We start from the raw sequence: 13,235 nt of genomic DNA on the forward strand, positions 1-13,235 counted from the left end.
TCAATGGAAACCTCCTTCAAAATCCTTATTACCGCGCATGCGTGAGCCGAGTATCGAATTAGTTCCAAGCAGAAGGAGCTTCTACACTTTTGGCGCGTTGTCTTCGACAAATTTGAATTGGAAAAGAGCTATCGAATGTTCGACCGCATTGACTCCTCCACAGATATATACAATAGATTGGCAGTGCCTATGTTTTCCTCACGGTGGCGCTGAAGCCGGCCGGCAGAAGAATTTTGCGCAACTAGCCATCTTGCTTTCACCGACCGTTGCTCATGTGTCATTAACATACGTGTATTTGAGAGGCTACTTTTCCTGCTTTTGGAGCTTTTTAAAAGAAGAATGGTGAACCACTGCGTTATGTGGGGGTGCAAATTTAAGTATACTACGAGGGGAAATTTTCCTGGGGGCGAAAATGTGTCTCTACACGCGTAAATAATAGATATAAGGAAAGCATGGTTTGCGTTCAGTAATGTCTCCGCTTCCATCTCACAGAGCATGAAAATATTTTCCAAAGCCTTTTTTTTGTACGTATCGCCACGAAATTTATATCACGTGAAGTGCAGGTTATGCTCTACCTTTTTAAATTTATTGTTGGCAAAATTCACATAGTTGTAGAAATAGCATCATGAAACTGTGACACGTTATTTTTGCTGAATTGCAAATTGCTCTCCAAAACAAATTCTAAAGGTGTGTGACGGAAGCGGATATTTACCGGAGTTTCTGAAAGCGATATCATTTCAAATGCAGTAGCTTCATATCTCTAGGATCGGTAATTAATAACATGTGCATTCTCTGTCTCGGTGTCTGTGTTTTGATGACGGAATCATCATGATGTTTTCAGTTGTGTTTTCTGTGTTTACCAAGAAAAGACTTTCTCCAGTTTCCATTATGTCATATACTTTCCGCTGTTGCATTATTACATTGTATCGGAATTTTATTTCCGTTGTAGTATTATTATTTATTTAGATATGTAGAGCGTGTATTATGCACCTTTAACTCTATCTGGAAACTTAACGAATTTCTTTCAAAAGCATAAGTTTTGACTTTGTTAATATCTATTGAGTGAAATTCCGAGAAACCGATCGCTTAAATAATGGTTTGCATGTGCTCGCGGTGAAATGACGCGGTCACATTCATTATAATTCAACCTTTCCATGTAGCACTTATCAGGTATTTGATCATTTTGTGGCTTCTATATAGAACATGGTGTCTGTTATAATCACTTATCCCGGTAAGATAGAAATTCTAATTAAAAACGTACCCCCTCATGATGTAAGATTTATATTATAGTCTGCTTCCCCTTCGAATATTATAACAACATGAAACTGATTATTGATGATCATGGATCAAATCGTTGAGTTTTTTAAGCCAATAACTTCTTTTCAAGTTCGCTATTGGGTGATCGTGAGGGGAAATCCAAAACACTGCCTATATAAAATAATGTAAATTATATTTCTGAAGCTTAAGGATAGGAATTCAATCGCATTGACTCTTTACGACCTCAGAAAAGCATTTTACAGCACCAAGCAGCATGCCTTGCTCAGAAAGTTAGATCATAATGGGTTTAAATAGGTTGAATCAAATTTAATTACGTAATATTTTTGGCCCGATTACTTATGGCAGTGAAAGGTTAGGTAGCATTGCTTCTACGTTTTTCGTCTAATTGACAACTCTAACTGAGCAACAACTCTTTGACAACAAAAATACAATAAGTGGAAGCATCAAACCTTTGGAATTTTCGAATTATTTTGTTTGAATAGTGTGACAATGTCGCTGGTAAATATAAGGGTGAACAATACCATGTATTCACGATTGTAGGCTACCTTCCTACACTAGCAGACGACGTAGTTAACCATTTTCCCCATCTGCTACGCCCCTTCTACATTTGGGACACAATATTTTTTTTCGAGATAACTCATGCATATGGATTCCAATTCCATAATATTGAGCAGGAACCGAATTAGTATTAATCTTAGCTCAGCTTATATTACCAATTTCATAACTTCGTCACGGTTATGTTCCGCTCAAAGATTGGTTAATTTACCACGTAAGTGTCAAGATCGGTCCCTTTCTTTTTAATTGGATACATCTTAAACGAAAATGACAACGTTTTCTATAGTTCATAGCCTTAATCAATGCGCCATTATCTTTCACAATGTAATTTTCCTCCAGTTCCCTACTTACGCAAACGCATAGGTCGGTGAAAGCAACATGGCCGCCAGCAGAAAGGCATGGCTTCACCCCCCCCACTCCCATTGCCAATCTATTGTATATATCTGTGGACTCCTCAGTTAATTAACTTTGTATGCATTCAGCATTGCTTTTAACGTGGCCTTGATTTTTTTTAATATCCTTATAATCTACAATATTGATTGCAGATAGGCTTTTACCAAAGATTTCATTAGAATCGAATAAACAAAATCTGACTTCAGTTAATTAATTACTTATATATGCTATGCTCTTTGTACCATCTCATGTCCACCTAAAATTTATTCTAATACCAAAAAAAGCGATCATTTTCGAATAGATTCTCATAAATAGCTCTTTTTATAAACATTGTGGCTTGATAGAATAGGAAGTTTCTCACATTTCCTTCATATCCATAACCAAACAACTAGATAAATGAAAGTCCTTATGATTCAAATTATGATTTTTCCATCAAACAGTATCCATTAAACAGTATCAAGATTTAGACTTTCACACACATCATTAAACCATCAAAACCCATGTTGAGCTCTTTAGTGGAAGTGCTACCTCTTAAAAAAAAATTAATTGTTGAGTTGGTTAAATCCCGCATTTATAACCCTTGGGCTGCAGTAGTGCACAAATTTAGCTGAAAAGACCCTCTGTGCATGATGCACCCCTTGTTACAAGGACTGGTGAGGTAGTTCTAGGCCCCTTAGAAATCCTAATGGTGAGGGAAAATGTCCAAGTGCAAAATATCCAAGTAACAATAAATTTTTTAGGTTAAACCGCAGTCATCGTACAAAACGCACAAAAACATTCTCACACTCAAAGGATTTATGACATGTATCTTTGTTTTTTGCACATACCTTTATGCTTTTCTACCTAATTTAACTTTCTACATGAGATCTTTGAAATTGGGTTAAAAATCAAGTACGCAGAGGAAAAGATAGGGGACCATCATGTGGGGTCAAGGGTATACCCAGAATCAAAACTAGAGGGGGATAAGCCATGGTTGTTCAAGATGTAACATTTACCACAGAAAAGGTTAATGAAACCAAAATGTAAAAAAAATATGGCAGCACTCGGTTAAATTTTAAAATTATTTTCTTGAAAAAATGATGATTTTTATTTTTATTCCATGTCTTGTATATATAAGTTCAACAGATTCAGGCTTCAATTGGTGGAAGTTAGACATATTTAAGTAAATGAAAGATCGTAGCACTTTTCCACAAGAATTTTTAATGCGTACAACGCGTTTCGGCTCACTGAGCCATCATCTGGTACAAGACGCTTGAACACATGTGAAGATCCCTTTTATACCCTTGAGAAAGGAGAGTATTGGAGTAGGAGAGGATTTGACATCTTTGAGGATGGGGGGGGGTGGGAACGGGTGTACAGAGTAGAGACAATGGGGAAAGATACAACTACGAGATGTGGAGAACCCACGTTGGAGGGAGGGTTCTGGTCATAACTGTAAAATGACGACACGTGGGGAAGACCATAGCAAAACAGGAGGAGGGGGTGTTGAGAAGAGTGAAAAAAGGGGGGGGTAAAGTTTAGGGTAAAAAGAGGCCGCGTGTCTTTTGAAAGTGAGAGGAGTAAGTAGCGACGCAGGAAAAAAGGCGGGGGTGAGGAGTCCCTTTGGGTTAGCTGAGAAGGAGTGGAAGTTAGCGGGGGTACAAGGGAGGAGATTGCCAGCAATAGAAAATGTATATATATATATCTTGTATATATCATTTTTCTTCAAATGAAAATTTTGTTCAAAACTTTCGTTTTGAATCAAAATAATTTTTGCTTCTTGGGAGGCTGGGGGGCAGCTGCCCTTTACTGCCCCCTACTGGATACGCCCATCCACGGGGTTAATTAAAAACACATCTATAACTGATCAAATAATTATCCTGAAAAAGCTAGCTTCTAATTGTAAATACTGGGAATATATTAACCCTTGGGCAGCCGGAGTTCACGATATTAGCCGCAAGCCAGTGCAGAAGAGACCCCCTGTGAAAAAGGAACCCCGTGCCACGAAGGTTAGTCTGGTAGAGTAGAATCCCTTGGCGATCCCAACGATGAGGGTAAGTCCCCAAGTGCAAGATATCCAAGTATCAATAAAAATTTTGGGTAAATGCCGCAACCAGCGTGCAAAACGTATAAAAATGGGTTAAAGATCTCTTTGTCTTTTTTATTAGAGCTTAGTAGAGCATATACAACTCAAAAAACAGAGAAAGATGGTGTGAAGGTTGAAGAATGTTGGAATACCTCTACAACTTGTTGAACTCGCCAAAATCTAAAGGCAAAGTAAAGTGGGAAGAGAGTACATAGAAATGTGTTAGAACGTAGGTTTCCGCGGCGATGGTTTGATCTCTGCATATCTTCAGGGTTTTCTTCCGCGTCAGCTTGTTTGTGGACAACAGTTTCGCTGGCTATCCTGCCAGCATCTTCAGGTCGAAGGTGTCGGCTGTTGGTTTCTGCCTCGCTTATATACTGTAGGCTGGATGGGAGCTGCACTGTGATTGGCTGTCTGACTGGGTGCTTCTCTCTGATTGGCTCTCTTTGATCACTTTTCCAGGCACTGTGAAGGAAGTATCCATCTTTTCTATTGAAATTCAAAGGTGTTTTTTGAACTTCTATTGCTTCCCTGATTTGTCTAGTGAAGTATCGGCACTCTTTAACTAAAAGTTTCTTCTCCTCAAATTTGATGTCGTGGCCAGGTTCCAACCATGCAAGTTCGGCGATGGCAGAGAGCTGAAACTGTTTGTTCTTGATCGCCCTTTAATCCTCACATGCATGGAGCGGCAAGTTTCCCCTATGTAGGATTTTCTGCAGGAGCAGGGCACCTTATATACCCCCTCATACAGTTCTTGAGGAATGATGTCCTTGGGCCCGCGGAGAAATGTGTAAAATAAATTCAGGTGTGAGACAGGGAGATACATTTCCCCAATCCTCTCCTCTTCAATATAGCACTCAAAGAGGCCCTGAATAAAACTAGTAGTACACCTGGTGGAGCTAAAATTCAAGAAAAGATAAACCTGCTAGCTTTTGCAGATGATGTAGCAGAAGTACCAGAAAACAAGGAAGGCCTAAAAGACCAAGCAAAGATGCTATTGAGAGGCCCTGACAGCCCTGAAGATGGCACTCGACTAGAGTTCTAAGAATGGAGAGAGACCACCTGGCTGGAAGCCGAAATAGCTTCTTTGTGTTATGAAATGCTGATAGAGAAGTCTCTTCATCATCATTTCTGCTTATTTTCATGTATTTTGTTTTGTCTTAGTTTACTTTTAGACCTACTTTGACCATATCTTTAGATTCATATTTGGACTTATTGTTTATGCTTCATTAATACATGCATCCGTAGCTAAGGGGGTCTATTCTGTGCACGTTAGTTGCAGTGAAGTTCTGGGAGGGTTGGAGTCCAAAGTAATCATATTTTTTTATGCAGTATATATTAGATAGGGATTCCGAAAGAAAACACTCTGAGGGCCCAAATTTCTCGTGGACGCGAGCTTCCTCAGTGCATTCCGTCCGCTATCTTAATTCCGATAGGGCACTTTTACCTGGATTTTGACTCCGGCATCAGTAGCTCAGTTGTGTCCGTATCCGTCCCCATCGGCTCTCGGTGCCGTGAAGGCAAAGGATGCAGGTTGCTTCATGTGCCAACCTTCTAAGATTTTACTGACCCGGCCCCATCAGTGAAGTGGGACTTATGGGTGTCTACATACTATTTAAAGTGATAGAACCATGTACATATGCATTTTTGGCCAAGAAAGAAATGTAAGAAATTCACTAAATTTATTTACAAATTTTTTTATTAAATGAAATTATTCTACACTGACCACTGAGATATATTAGTGCTTAGTTTTACTGAAGCACAAAACAGACACAATAGATACAAAGTTGAGGTGTGGTCATTAATAAACAAAAGATAACTCAAATAAAATGCTTACACAATGTCATAGGAACACATAAAACACTTTTGTACCAGTCATAAAAAAATAATTCCTCACCACAAAAGGAGAAGAATTATAAAACATGGAATCAATTACAAATATACAAGGAACATTTAAACTGATGGCTCATCATGAAAAGACATTGATTTTCCATATGACAATGAAATTCATCTTGTCACCGATGAGCCCATAATGGAATATATCGTGATTCCTTATGCTTTTCATAGATGAAACTATGAATTATTTAGTTTTGTTCCACTTGCAACCAAAACTGATTGCCACCTCCATGTTAAAAAATAATGTACATCCATTGAAAAAATGGAAATAAAACGAAGAATGCTGCATATCATGTGCATGATATGCAACATACAATTCCTCTTACAAAAATAACAGCTCGAAAATGACTATACGAATTTTCTTTGGGTATAACAAGTTATATCTATCATATAAGACAAGTAGAAACATATTTACATGTTGAACACACACACAGAAATACACTTTAACAGAATACTGGACAAACAAAATTTTGAGGATTAATCAGAAAGGGTAATAATTTAAAGCACAGCCAAATTCTTCCAAAAAATATTAATTTGGAAACCAAATACTTCAAAATTCAGTAATAATTTAGCAACTTAATTCAAAGTGATAGCAAAAGAGATGACAAGAAAAAAAATCACAATTCATTTAACTTCCCTAATCAGGGAAAAAAAAAGTCCCACTTGCGAGACAACCTGTAATGCTAATCTCTCAGCATTCAAAATAAAAATAATTCTCAACAGTCAAACAGCAGAAATCTTGGTAGGAAAGGTTTTTTTTTTTTTAAAAAAACTATAGTTTTGCCTCACTTGTACTAGTGGGTCTGTTCTCGTCTGAAGAGAGGTTCTCAAACATATCATGCTTCCATAAGCTTGGCGAGGTTGCCTTACCACCTGTAACATTAACAAAAACATGAAAATGAGTAATTATTCTTCTTAGTTTAAAAATTATTACTGGAAAACCTTAAAAAAATAAAAGACAGAGAGAGGAAATTATAAAAGAGAAACTTTAAAAGTAACTACACAATCGCCAGAAATAATATTTTACCAACAAAAAATTACTTTGTCTAAATTTCATAGCAATATGACCAAAACCTTTCTTAACACTAGAACAACGGAATGAGCCAGTGAAATTTGTTTCTTCCCTCTATTAACCAATTTCTTTCAATAAATTTAACCTTTTGTGACTTTTCATCCACTTTAAAGATCTTTAGGTTACCACAATTTTATATTTATTATACGACTGGTTTCGCTTATAGCATCATCAGGAGGTTAGTGCAGTCAGGTATCTGCCGAGTGAATGTTTTCAGTAAATAAATGATATTTTTCCTAAAACAGCGGTTCCCAACCTTTTTGTCCTCCCATACCCCTCTATATGAATAAAACTAATATTGTACCTCCAAAAACGTAAGGAGCACATTTTTTTTTATACATATTTCCCGGTTAAGAAATACACAGTTCCAGATGTCTGCCATTACCAATTATTTTCAGCATACCCCTGACTGGTTCGTCTTGTACCCCCGACTAGTTCATCACGTACCCCCGACTGGTTTGTTGTGTACATCCAAGGGGTACATGATAGCGTAGCCAGGCGTTTGGCATGCCATAGACAAAATGGCTCACTCTGTCATTCCAGCATTAAGTGAAATACAAACCCTGAATATAGGCATCAACCCTTCATGTGTACTAACACCACTTCATTTATTGGATGATCAAGATAAACAAAACCAAAGGAACTTACGTGAATAGCTGCTGCTGCCACCCATACCAGCCGCACCACGGGCTACAGCTCTCCTGATACCGCCTCCCCTCACGTACCCTCTGTTCGGCCGACCGGGCCCTCCAAAGTATCCCCGGGGATTACCCCTTCCTCTGCCCCTCCCCCTGGGGTGGTATCCTCCCCTGAAAGCCCTGCCCCTTCCGCCTATTCCACCAGCAAATCGCCCCCCTCTGCTTCTTCTGGGACCACCACTTGCACCCATTCGAACCCACTCCTCATCACGGTTATCGTGCTACAGGAATAAAAGAGGAAAAAATAAAATTTTCAATGCAAGAAAATTTTATTAACCACAATACCATAACTTGGCTATTACGTCATTAAAGGGACCACACAACTATTGCTGCTATATCAGAGTGACATAAATAGATATTTAACTAATTAATCAATAACACAGGAGAAACAAAAAGTTACGATTTCCATGACATACATACCTCAACGAGATTATTAGCACAAATACAACTAAATTCAAGAGTAATAGTGCTATGGTATTTTGTGTAAAAAGTAGAGATGGGTCGAATAGCAGATTTCTCGAATTCGAATATCGAATTCGAATATTAAATCATTGTTCGAATATTCGAATACCTCGAATTTCAAATACCTCGAATACTAAATGATGAATGCTGGATTATTTGACTCGGTTGCCCATGCAGCAGGCAACACAAGATTTTGGGGAGTAATTTTGATTTCCTTTAAATGATTCGAACAGGAATTTAGCTGATTAATGAATATTTTAATTTTATGGAAACAATTGGGCATATAATTAATTCAACTAACATCGCTTTGCCCCCACTCCTGCTGCCAAGTGCTAGCTGACAATCTGAGGCATTTTGCAAAATACAAGCTCTTTTCCACCGGATTTTCTTCAATTATTTTCAGTCCATCTTTCGGAGTTCTCACGAGATAAGAAGATGAATTGGAATTGCTATCAGGGAGAAAACAAATATTCTGAGAAAATATCCCTTCGTCTGTGACTGTAACAATAAAGATTTATAGCACCACTCATAAATTGTAACTTGATATATGTTTTCGGAAAAAAATACCTCATCAACTTCGGAGATGCTTTGCTGCTCATATCGTGTTTCGCCAGAATGCTAAGTCTCCATCGTATTTTGACACTTATTTCTTTGCGCAAAATGCTTAAATAAACTCAGAAATACGTCGTGTTTGGTCTTATTCTTTTTGAAATTACGCGCACATTACTAATATTTCAATTCAATAAAGGTGTAACATCAATTGACAAAAGTCATTCTTAGACACCTTTTGTGCTAATAGATGACTCATGCAGCGGTTGACCTCCACAGAAATGGGGAACTTCGAAGCTGGTAGGAAAAAAAAGGCCAGTGGGGGAGAAAAGGGAGGGCACGAAACACTTTTCTATTGTTCTCGTGTAACTAGGTATTTTTTTCGAAGCCAAGGCCTTCGTAATATGATCCCTGCGCGAGCTGTGACCTTTTTTTTCGAAGAAGAGAAAAGCCTCAGAGGGGGGCTAGTGCTGAATGGAGAGGGATACCGGATCTTGGGAAATGCGCTAATGTAAGTATCCCGCGGTACTCACACAGCAGTTGACCTCCAGAAATGGGGAACTTCGAATCAGGTAGCCAGAAAAAGGTCAGTGGGTGAGAAAAGGGGGGAGGGCGTGAAACACGTTTTTATTGTTCTCGTAACTCGATATTTTTTTCGAAGCAGGGGTCTTTGTAATGCGATCCCTGCGCGAGCTGGGACCTTTTGTTTGATTTCGGAGAAGAGTGCTGAATGGAGGGGGATAGCGGATCGTGGGAAATGCCCTAAGGTTGCTATCCCACGGCACTGAGGTTCTCCTGGTGGGGGGAATCGGGGATTTTCGGATTTTTTCACCCGACCATTTTCGGTTCCCCTCGTCGAACTCTTTTCACCGCGAATCCACGAATTTGATGTAATTCGTCAACTTGCGTAAAACGGCGCTGCGAGCACTAAATGACTACAGATATCTACATTTTTTCCGAGTCAACTACCAACGACGTACGTGCGACAGTGTATGACGCGAAATTCAAAGTATTCGAGGTATTCGAGGCGGTACTTTTCGCATAACTATTCGAAACCTCGAATATCGAATACTTTCTAATATTCGAGGTATTCGAGTATTCGCGGATACTATTCGCACATCTCTAGTAAAAAGTCATCAAAATGAGGTGCTCTTATGCAAAGAGTACAGTATAATGTTTAAATAAAAGTACAAAACAGTATGCTAATAAAAATCCATAAAAATACCGGTGGAAGGCCGCATCCAAAAATAGACTTGTGCGTGACTGATGAATACGTCTGTACTGCATTATGTCGCAAACGTCATCAATTTTAGTAATTTTTACAAAGGCTACTTTGTTGCTTGGAGCTGAATTTTGTTGTCGTTATACACATGCCTTTGGAATCTAATGACGATAAATCCAAGGATTCATCATTGCTTACACTTTAAGTTTGGCGGGACTAAGAAACAAATGAAGCTATATATGTGTTGATGTTGCAGATATGGCTGTAATAACCAAATTGCGCTGTAAATCTCTACATAAATTGTTTAAATGATCATTCAAACAATAAAAATTTATTTATGAAAGATACGGTTCTTTCCCGAAGATTAGACTGGAAACTTGAACAAAAACTTATTTGATGGTTTTCTCTGATATTTCACTGCATGTAATCATGGCTATAATCAAATAAAATTCAATGAGACATTTGATACCCGATGATAATGCAATGTCATTGTAAACAAGATTTGAATTAAAGGTGTTTTCAATTTGTCACATTTACAATTGAAGCTATTTATTTTGATATAGGATTGTAATTCCAACAATTTATCGAGTGAATTGGTTCCTAACTCATTACATACTAATTTTATTATAATACTAATTAATTATAAAATTAATATAAAATTAATACCCCTACGAGACCCTTGATTTAGTATAGTTACCTCATAATATGCTCTTCCTTTAGGAACATATTCAGGATTACCATCCCAACTTGGGATTGATGAGGAGCTACTTTTGTTCCTAAAACCACTCCGGGACTGATAATCTTCTGACTCCATTGCATGCTGGGACGGAACAACTGCACTATGGCCATCACCACGCTCAAACCCTTCATTAACAAAAGAGAAAGCATTCATTAATTATAACTACAGAGAGCTAAGCTCTTTAAAAAATTTCATTCCTATGCAAGCAAGATCACTTATTTTTCATCAGTAATTAATTAAAGATATTTAATAAAAATATCATAACAGTGTCCACAATAGGGTTGTTCACCATATTTTTTTTTATTTAAGAAATCGAAAGATCGTGCTTTAGAAGGGGCAATGACAATTATATTATGCTATTTTCTTCATTGTACATGTTTAGAGAAGGCTTTAAACAGTGACAAATTTTACGTTACGCTAAAAAGCCCTACTTCCATCTTAAATTGATGTGTGACGTCACAAGCCTGTAGATGCCCTACTGCAGTGTTGTTTAAGTGGCTCAGCAGGGTTATTCCACTTTTTTTAAAGATCTCCAGCGTCTGCCGCCAGATCAGTGTTTAAAGAAAATCCAAATTTATCCTTTAATAAGAGTAATAATAAGCAAAATTACCCTTACTTGTACATATTTATTGCTCATCATATCACAAATAGATCTACAACACAAACAATTCACGAGCTGTCTTTTTGATACTTATAATCAGTATTTTCCAAATCAACTGATTCAATGAAAAACTTGGCTCACAATAAATATAAAACACTATTATGTAACACTAATAAAACATGACAATCGGTTTTCCAATCACTCTGCACACACTAAAAGAATTTGCACTCCTTGAAGTTCGAAAGGATTCTCCACACCTCACTTCCCACTCATCACTAACGACTTAGAATCAGTTTACGTTATTTCACATTGACATTGCGAAGACAATGAAATGAATAGGCTGAAACAAATTATTAAACTAGCTAAACCAGTTATTGTAACATCAAAAAACATCGAATTTCACTTTCACTCTTACCGTAACCAAAATATGACCAAAACAAAAACAAACAACAGCGCAACGAAATTCGTGAAATGTAAACACTGGGGAATGCTCAAAATGAATTGGCAATAGGTAATAAAATCAAATAGAACTTAGAAGCGAACAAACGAATGAAAAGTAATATGCGTTCGAAGTATCCCTAAAGTACAACTAGCTCAAATATGAAACATATCCCCTTCGCAATAGTTAGATACCTTAGATCGAAATGTATAGGGTTGATTGAACCAGCATGGAAGAAATAAATAATTTCGTCGAAGATGTTACATTCACAACTCACTTCACTTGTCGCTTCACTCTTTACTTCATCATCTATATGCAATCATTCACTTAGGGGTACATTAAGGGCACAAATTGTGTTCACTTGCACTAGAGGCACAATGAAAGTTCACTGCACGTAGTTTCCTTGCAAATGCAGCTATACTAAACTTTCAATTTCTGTCAACGCTACATACGTTGCCTGCCTAACTTGAAGAATGGATTTTATGTCACCTTGATCCATCCGGAAGTTTCATGCACAACATAGGCCATTTCAAAATAAGGAATAACCTTGGTCAATGTCCAGTCGGCATGCAGAGTGCTCAGCTTGGCATCGAGGGTACAGGCACAGTCTAAACATATGTCACACAGTCTCAACATACATGTTTAGACTGTGGTACAGGCCAGCCAGGCCAGGCGTACAGGCTTTCTACGTCATCACCTCTATTTCAAGATGGCGGACCGTTTTTGGCGGCGTTGAAATTGTTCGAATTTTAATTGCTAATAATTCCACCATTACTTTTTCAACGCATCTGTAATTCATCCCAATCAAAATGAAATTATATCAGAAGTGATATCCATTCGTTTTTTGAGACCGTTCTGGTAGGCTTTAACAACCCTATTAATTGCTAGCACTGCAGTGAATAGGGAAATTAACATGTTTTTGGCAGTGTTAGATAAGGGATACATGTTTCTAAATTTTTCATCTATCCATGTATTTCTTCTCTTCAAAAATACATTACCACATTCACAAGAGATAATAGGGAATCTTAAGGTTACTCCAAATATTAAATCACATAAGGGAGCCACCAAGCTATCTGAAGGAATTTTTAGCCAACATGATACAATACAAGGGTGGTTTCCTATTATTTTTTTATTGCCTAAATCGAAAGATTATTACTCCTGGAGTACGTATTTCACGCTTTTAGATTTTTAGATGACGATATCTATTTTTCGCGATTAAATGAAAAGTGAAAATTTTCAAGCAAGCGAAAACGCGACGCTTGAGTA

At 37.7% G+C, this 13,235-nt stretch overlaps 1 protein-coding gene across 4 annotated transcripts in view; it reads right to left on the bottom strand.

Annotated features, from left to right (window-relative positions):
* Nucleotides 1-5,972: 5,972 nt before the first annotated feature.
* The window catches only part of LOC124164545 (serine/arginine repetitive matrix protein 1-like), a 50,703-nt gene continuing 43,440 nt past the window's right edge, over nt 5,973-13,235 (bottom strand). For all 4 annotated transcript variants that reach the window (XM_046541914.1, XM_046541913.1, XM_046541912.1 and 1 more), the window contains 3 exons: nt 10,888-11,054; nt 7,908-8,178; nt 5,973-7,060 (listed from right to left, as the gene is read on the bottom strand). In XM_046541914.1, the coding sequence (XP_046397870.1) occupies nt 6,960-7,060; nt 7,908-8,178; nt 10,888-11,054 (539 nt within the window). In that variant the 3' untranslated portion in view covers nt 5,973-6,959. The remainder of the gene's footprint in view (nt 7,061-7,907; nt 8,179-10,887; nt 11,055-13,235) is intronic.

This window comes from Ischnura elegans, chromosome 8 (assembly GCF_921293095.1).
Source record: "Ischnura elegans chromosome 8, ioIscEleg1.1, whole genome shotgun sequence".
In the NCBI taxonomy this organism is placed as follows: domain Eukaryota; kingdom Metazoa; phylum Arthropoda; class Insecta; order Odonata; family Coenagrionidae; genus Ischnura; species Ischnura elegans.